This window comes from Oncorhynchus nerka, linkage group LG14 (genome assembly GCF_034236695.1).
Source record: "Oncorhynchus nerka isolate Pitt River linkage group LG14, Oner_Uvic_2.0, whole genome shotgun sequence".
Lineage (NCBI taxonomy): Eukaryota > Metazoa > Chordata > Actinopteri > Salmoniformes > Salmonidae > Oncorhynchus > Oncorhynchus nerka.
This window is the reverse complement of record NC_088409.1, coordinates 22995782-23004318: the sequence shown is the minus strand read 5'-3', so window position 1 is coordinate 23004318 and position 8537 is coordinate 22995782. Positions and strand designations below refer to the sequence as shown.

The 8537-nt window shown below is 42.5% G+C and overlaps 1 protein-coding gene across 1 annotated transcript; it reads right to left on the bottom strand.

Moving 5' to 3' along the window:
* Positions 1–6125: 6125 nt before the first annotated feature.
* On the bottom strand, positions 6126–8157 carry LOC115115095 (protein S100-A5-like). The gene is made up of 3 exons (XM_065027100.1): positions 8053–8157; positions 6990–7137; positions 6126–6472 (listed from the first exon to the last, which is right to left on the bottom strand). Exons 2-3 carry the CDS (start codon positions 7128–7130, stop codon positions 6299–6301), a joined length of 315 nt encoding a protein of 104 aa, XP_064883172.1. The 5' UTR covers positions 7131–7137; positions 8053–8157; the 3' UTR covers positions 6126–6298.
* Between the last annotated feature and the right edge of the window lie 380 nt (positions 8158–8537).

Genomic DNA, 8537 nt, shown 5'->3' with positions numbered 1-8537 from the left:
CAGACAGCTCAGGGGTATGTAAAGAACCACCAGTCAGGAGGATACAGACAGCTCAGAGGTATGTAAAGAACCACCAGTCAGGAGGATACAGACAGCTCAGGGGTATGTAAAGAACCACCAGTCAGGAGGATACAGACAGCTCAGGGTTATGTAAAGAACCACCAGTCAGGAGGATACAGACAGCTCAGGGGTATGTAAAGAACCACCAGTCAGGAGGATACAGACAGCTCAGGGGTATGTAAAGAACCACCAGTCAGGAGGATACAGACAGCTCAGGGGTATGTAAAGAACCACCAGTCAGGAGGATACAGACAGCTCAGGGGTATGTAAAGAACCACCAGTCAGGAGGATACAGACAGCTCAGAGGTATGTAAAGAACCACCAGTCAGGAGGATACAGACAGCTCAGAGGTATGTAAAGAACCACCAGTCAGGAGGATACAGACAGCTCAGAGGTATGTAAAGAACCACCAGTCAGGAGGATACACACAGCTCAGGGGTATGTAAAGAACCACCAGTCAGGAGGATACAGACAGCTCAGGGGTATGTAAAGAACCACCAGTCAGGAGGATACAGACAGCTCAGGGGTATGTAAAGAACCACCAGTCAGGAGGATACAGACAGCTCAGGGGTATGTAAAGAACCACTAGTCAGGAGTATAGACAGCTCAGAGGTATGTAAAGAACCACCAGTCAGGAGGATACAGACAGCTCAGAGGTATGTAAAGAACCACCAGTCAGGAGGATACAGACAGCTCAGAGGTATGTAAAGAACCACCAGTCAGGAGGATACAGACAGCTCAAGAGGTATGCTTAGATAGCATAAACATAGACTTTTTTTTAAACATTTTTTTTTTACATAGGATTAAGCATAATGATTATGCCTCTAGATTGCAGGAAAAGGCTGTTTAAAGTGTTTGATAAATGATTAATTCTCCAACTGACTTTTTAAAAAGTATGAAATGAGTGCTCATTAGATAATGGCTAAGGGTTGTATAGACGGTGCCTTCAGAAAGTACTCATGCACCTTGACTTCTTCCACGTTTTTTGTGTTACAGCTTGAATTCAAAATGGTTTATGTCAATATTTTCTTTCACCCATCTATAAACAATACCCCATAATGGCAAAGTGAAAACATGTTTTTTGACGTTTTTGCAAATTGATTGAAAATTAATTACTTAAATATCCCATTTACTAAAGCATTCACACCCATGAGTCAATACATGTTAGAATCACGTTTGTCAGCGATTACAGCTGTGAGTCTTTCTGGGTAAGTCTAAGAGCTTTGAGATTTGGCCTTGTGTTTTAGGTTTTCTTGCTGAAGGTGAATGAATCTCCCAGTGTCTGGTGGAAAGCAGACTGAACCAGGTTTTCCTCTAGGATTTTGCCTTTGTTTTGCTCCATTCTGTTTAGCATATCCACAATATGATGCAGTCACCAATATGCTTGAAAATATGGAGAGTGGTGCTAAATATTGTGTTGTATTGGATTTGCCCCAAACGTAAAACTTTTACTTGTATTCAGAACTAAAAGTTAATTGCTTTATATATGCAGTATTTTTTTAGTGCCTTGTTGCAAACAGGATGCAAGTTTTGGAATATTTTTTATCCTGTACATTCTTCCTTCTTTTCACTCTGTCAATTAGGGTAGTATTGTTGACTAACTACAATGTTGTTGATCCATCCTCAGTTTTCTTCTATCACAGCCATTAAACTCTGTAACTGTTTTAAAGTCACCATTGGCCTTATGGTAAAATCCCTGAGAGGTTTCCTTCCTCTCTGGCAACTGAGTTAGGAAGGACACTTGTATCTTTGCAGTGACTGGGTGTATTGATATACCATCCAAAGTGCAATTAATAACTTCACCATACTCAAACGGATATTCAATGCTCAAACGGATATTTAATTAATTTGTAAACATTTCAAACATAATTCCACTTTAACATTATGGGGTATTGTGTGTAGGCCAGTGACAAAACAATCTCTATTTAATCCATTTTGAATTCAGGCTGTAATGCAACAAGATGTGAAAAAGGTCAAGGGGTGTGAATACTTTCTGAAGGCTCTGTATCCATTTGGAATAACCCTTACTGGCTTGGTTAACCAGTCTTAACTTCACATTTTAATGCAAGCTGTTTGTTTCATGTAGACCTAGTAGCTGTAAAGGTATGTCTCTGTTCTGTTGCTCTGACACCCTGACATGAAGACAGACTGGTGTGTTGAACAAAGACACTGGTCACAGGGTTTGTATCACTTTCACACTGTGGCTTGGAGCTGGGCTTGGGTCGCTTGGATTTCACACATCCTGCAAACAAGAACCACACCTAGTTATTCAAACCTAACAAACTTTATTGGCAAAGTCATGTTGACAGTGAGGTCAAAGCAATTAGCAATGAATAGATAGTGGTGCAAATATATAGTGCTTTAATGACGGTCATTAACATGTGAGTGATGATCCAAATGGTGAAGTAAAAGTAGTGGTTACTGTTCTTCAACTCATAACTACACATTGATTTATATTACTATATGAAACAAACCATGGTTCTCGGCTTAGAGATACATTCCATTCCCATTTAGATGCAGGTGTTTATCACACTGTCATACACACACTCACACAGGCACACACACATACAAGCATGCAAGTACAGACTCACACAGGCACACACACATACAAGCATGCAAGTACAGACTCACACAGGCACACACACATACAAGCATGCAAGTACAGACACACAGGCACACACACATACAAGCATGCAAGTACAGACTCACACAGGCACACACACATACAAGCATGCAAGTACACACTCACACAGGCACACACACATACAAGCATGCAAGTACAGACTCACACAGGCACACTCACATACAAGCATGCAAGTACACACTCACACAGGCACACACACATACAAGCATGCAAGTACAGACTCACACAGGCACACACACATACAAGCATGCAAGTACAGACTCACACAGGCACACACACATACAAGCATGCAAGTACACACTCACACAGGCACACACACAGATAAAGAGATATTCACATGCAAAGTGTTTGGCCATTTGGACCCCTTTCATTTGTGCCAATTACAGGTCCACAAGAGCTGATCACTGACAGGACCTTCCCTTTAACCTAGGAAGTCTCTGAGATACAGGTCATTCTACTGCTCCTGTCCACTGGTATTGACCTGCAGCAGTGTTCTTACATCCTGGTCCTGGAGAGCTAAAGGTGTCAGGTTTTCTACCATTCTAACACTGGTTCAATGAATGTACCAATGACCAATGATTAGTAGAATCAGGAGTGTTGGTGCTTGGCAGGAAATAAATCCGACACACTGTAGCTGCCAAGGGCCAGCGGTGAAGAATGCTGGTCTATAAGTAGCATACAGTTGGGAGTTGAGAGACACTTGCTTTAGTACCTGGGCGCTACACACTTCTGATACAATACCACCATCTGTCTATGAGTTGATCTATTACAATGCATGATTTTACAGAATTACAGAAAAGCGGGAGAATTTAAAAAAAGTAGGACTTGACATAACTACTAAGATAAGATAACACCGATAATTCACGAGGGAGGTGTTCTCCTATTTGATCCTAGAGGCTGAGGGAGGTGTTCTCCCATTTGATCCTAGAGGCTGGGGGAGGTGTTCTCCTATTTGATCCTAGAGGCTGAGGGAGGTGTTCTCCTATTTGATCCTAGAGGCTGAGGGAGATGTTCTCCTATTTGAGCCTAGAGGCTGAGGGAGGTGTTCTCCCATTTGATCCTAGAGGCTGAGGGAGGTGTTCTCCTATTTGAGCCTAGAGGCTGAGGGAGGTGTTCTCCCATTTGATCCTAGAGGCTGAGGGAGGTGTTCTCCCATTTGATCCTAGAGGCTGAGGGAGGTGTTCTCCCATTTGATCATAGAGGCTGAGGGAGGTGTTCTCCCATTTGATCCTAGAGGCTGAGGGAGGTGTTCTCCTATTTAATCCTAGAGGCTGAGGGAGGTGTTGTCCTATTTGATCCTAAAGGCTGAGGGAGGTGTTCTCCCATTTGATCCTAGAGGCTGAGGGAGGTGTTCTCCCATTTGATCCTAGAGGCTGAGGGAGGTGTTCTCCTATTTGATCCTAGAGGCTGAGGGATGTATTTTGGGTCAAATAATGTAATCCAGATAGTGAGCCAGAAGACAGCAGTCATAAGGTTCATAGAATCACCCTATCCTGATCAGAACATTCTGTTCCGGAGTTTAGTTAAATGAGCTGTATATGAGCTACGGTGCTTACCCAGAAAATGCATTGTAGACTGTAGACCAAGTAGTAGAACAAGGGTGCACACTTCTAAAAAAGCATTGAACTTAGTTATTCAATTCAATACATAAAAAAATATAGAAAAAACATTTCAAAAACATTTGTTTACCTTTAACCCATATTCTACTATTCATACTCCCTGATCAGAACATTGAAAGAGCTCCATTTAGTCCAATATGTACAGATCTAGGATCAGTTTACCTTCCCCTAATTCTAACCTTAAGAGGAAACAACACACTGATCAGTGTCAAGGGGCTTCATTGGAGGGTGAAGCCAGTCTATATTTGTTGTACCAGCTGTGGGATCTAGTCTATTGTGAGAAACATGGTATGAGCATAAGGTGAATGGATTCACCAGACTATAAAGCATTAGGTCATAATCAGGCTTCTACCTTTAATCTCAACATTATACCTGTCCTCTAATCTAACACTGTGACACTAACACAGGGAGACACACGGAGTCCTCAGGACATGGGCTGGATGGGAAGATGAGAGGGGGATGGGCTGGATGGGAGGATGAGAGGGGGAGTAAAGAGGGGAAGAAAATATGTAAACCAAGCCTACACCTGAAGCGGGTTCTCACCAAAGAATGAGTAGAAAAGGGGAACAGACATTCTCACTGAAAGCGTGATGGGTGGACGGATGGATACTGCGAGATTCTGGCAAATAAGATTTTGGATGTTTTTCTACTTACCCAGAGTCTGATGAACTTGTGCATACCATTTGTATGTCTCTGTGTGCAGTATGAATGAAGTTAAAGGTAGTTTTGTGTGCCAAGTCTAACTAGTACAGAGACTGCACGTAGAAACACATCTGACTCTGGGTAAGTAGAAAAACAGCATAATTGCCAGAGCTCTGCAGTATCCCTTTAACTTCTTGACGCTACCCATCCCTTAAGCGGGATAATTGTCATCAGCAACTGCTGAATAGCATAGCGCCACAGTCAAATAATATGACTAAAAATATTCATATTCATGAAATCACAAGTGCAATATTGCAAAACACAGTTTAGCCTTTTGTTAATCCACCTGTCTTTGATGATCTTCAGATGTTTTCACTCACGAGACTCCCAGTTACACAACAAATGTTCCTTTTGTTCCATAAAGATTATTTTTATATCCAAAATACCTCCATTTGTTTGTCGCGTTATGTTCAGAAATCCACAGGAAAGAGCGGTCACGACAACGCAGACGAAAATTCCAAATAATATCCATAATGTCCACAGAAACATGTCAAACGTTTTTTATAATCAATGCTCAGGTTGTTTTTAAAATATATATTCGATAATATATCAACAGGGAGTGTAGGTTTTTCAATAGGACAGGGAGAAACAATGGCCGCAAAACTCACTCTGAGATCCCCCACCTATCCACTTACGCAATGTGATCTTTCTCGCTAATTTTTCAAAACAAAGCCTGAAACTATGTCTAATGACTGTTGACACCTTAGGGAAGCCATAGAAAAAGGAATCTGGTTGATATCCCTTTAAATGGAGGATAGGCATGCATAGGAACAGAGAGGTTTCAAAATAAGAGGCACTTCCTGATTGGATTTTCCTCAGGTTTTCGCCTGCAATATCAGTTCTGTTGTACTCACAGAGAATATTTTGACAGTTTTGGAAACTTTAGAGTGTTTTGTATCTTGTAATTATATACATATTCTAGTTTCTGCGGCTGAGAAATAGGCAGTTTCAAATGAGTACGTTTTTTAGCCAAAAACGAAAATACTGCCCCCTACACGCAAAAGGTTAATGGGTGTACCAGTTGTAATGTCTGAGAATTGGTGCTCATCACATCACCTCGAGGAATTCTCCATCACAAAAATGAAACACACAACACCAACTAGTAAGCAAGTCAAATTTAATAAAAAAAAACAGAGGAAATGTTGAGAAGATATCTTAAAAGCACCATACAAGTTACAGTAAGTGTATCATTTTCTCTATTTTATCATAGAAAAGGAGTGTGTGTCTGTCTCGATACTGGCCACACCTGTCAACAGGTAATTTTTTAGCCCCCTCATTCAGGCTTGTCAGGCTTGCCCTTGTTGCCCTTGCCCTTGTTTCTGGCTCTGTAGTAGCCCCTGGCCAGAGTAGCCAAGAACATGGAGAACTCTCTGAAGTTGATCTCCCCATCATGGTTCTTATCCAGGTTGGTCATCGCCTCCTGGAGCACTGCTGGTTCCACCTTTCCCTGAGACACACACACACACACACACACACACACACACACACACACACACACACACACACACACACACACACACACACACACACACACACACACACACACACACATGTAGGCTTTCTAGGTATCTTGTAGACATCATTATGCAGTGGTATGTGTATGTTAGTACAACATTACTACTGTGTTGTGGTATGGATATGTAAAACATGTGGATAGGCTGTGTTTGTGTGATAATAGAATAATATACTATTTAGCAGACACTTTAAACCAAAGTGACTTACAGTTATGCATCGATTTCTCGTATGGGTGGGCCCAGGAATCAAACCCACTATCCTGGTGTTACTAGCACCATGCTCTACCAACTGAGCCATACAGGACAACTATGTGTGAATGTGTGTGTGTGTGTGTGTGTGTGTGTGTGTGTGTGTGTGTGTGTGTGTGTGTGTGTGTGTGTGTGTGTGTGTGTGTGTGTGTGTGTGTGTGTCTGTGTGTGTGTGTGTCTGTGTCTGTGTCTGTGTCTTACGTGGAACTCTGGGCTGGCCAGCTCTTTCTTGATCAGCTCTGCGAGCTCTGTACCGCTAAGCTGGCGATTCTTATCATCCTTTGTAGCATACTCCTCAAACACCTCCACCATGGATACAATGGCCTTCTCCAGACGAGACATACTGTACCTGGGGGAGAGAGAGGAGGCAGGTGGACGGAGAGAGAGTTGGGAAGAGGGGATGAGAGAAAGAGGGAGGCAGGGGTGTGGGGTAGGAGGAGAAAAAAAGAGAAAAGGGGGGAAGAGAGGAAGAGAGGGGGGAGGAAAGCAGGTAGAGGGGAAGTTATGAGTGAGGAAATCACAGGGAGGAAGAGTATTGGATTAGAGAGAGTAAAGCAAGGGAAGGAGAAGAGAGAAGAGAAGATAGGATGAGAGTGATATGAGTATTCATCCTGTCTATGTCTGGTTATTACAATGGAACATATGATTCACAACAAGAGAGATGAAGAGGAGAAGGCTCAGCTACACTAAAGATGAAAACATGTTTAATGTTATAAGACCCAGGAAATGGAATGTGTTCAGGTCTAGACAGCGTTGTTCTACAGTGTGTTTACAGTTGGTGTTTCCTGAGTAAATGAATGCAACGTATAAAAGGATCACATTGAAACATTGATTTGGCAAACAGTTGCAAATGTATAGTTATTGGCACTTTATAATGGAATGGCTGATTCATCTGTTCTTCATTCACCCAACACACACACACACACACACACACACACACACACACACACACACACACACACACACACACACACACACACACACACACACACACACACACACACACACATACACACACACACCGCTATGCTCCGTATTCAGTCCATTCATTCAACATGTCCCGCCCATCTATCCAATTCTCGTCTCTCTCATTCCCTGCTTCCAACTTCTCTACCTTTCTCATTCCCTCATTCCTAACCGTATATAATAGAACCGTTCTATCTTTATGTTCCTAACTCTCTCATTCCTCCCTGCTCCTTCCCTCCTCTGTGTTCCTCTATCTGAGAGTAGCAGCAGCCCCCCTCCTCCCTCCCTCTCTACTCACCTCAGAGCAGAAGATAAGATCTATGATATGTGTAGCTGACAGGCTGGGTCCTGATGTGAGACTGATGTGAGACAGAGAGAAGAAAAGCTTCCTCTTAAAGTGAAAAACACCCCCCCAAGCAGAGCAGACACATGATCAGCCCACAAACAGCCATTGATGCCCTGAAAATGAGGTCAGCTCCACCCAAACCTGCTCCATCAGACTTGATCTCAAATGGTCATGTGCCAATGCTATCATTTGCATTAATTCATGTTTTAAAGGTCAAGATTATGTTCAATCTTGTTTTGAGGGTGTGAAGAGAGAAGGTTATTCCTTAATTGTATGTGGCATGTATTTGCTTGTGTAATAGGCCAGGCCTTGTGTAATAGGCCAGGCCCCAGCTGTGGTAACCCTCTATGTTATAACACTCCAACATGTTGTCGCCCTCCATGTTGCCTTCCACAAACTTGGGGTTGGTTTGTTCTCTACAAACTGTGTGGAAAGTG

Excerpts from the sequence above, each read along its gene's own strand:
- LOC115115095 (XM_065027100.1), bottom strand. The coding sequence starts at position 7,130 with ATGTCTCGTCTGGAGAAGGCCATTGTATCCATGGTGGAGGTGTTTGAG. Across the intron at positions 6,473-6,989 it reads TGGCCAGCCCAGAGTTCCAC|GGAAAGGTGGAACCAGCAGT; the intron begins GTAAGACACAGA and ends TGTGTGTCTCAG.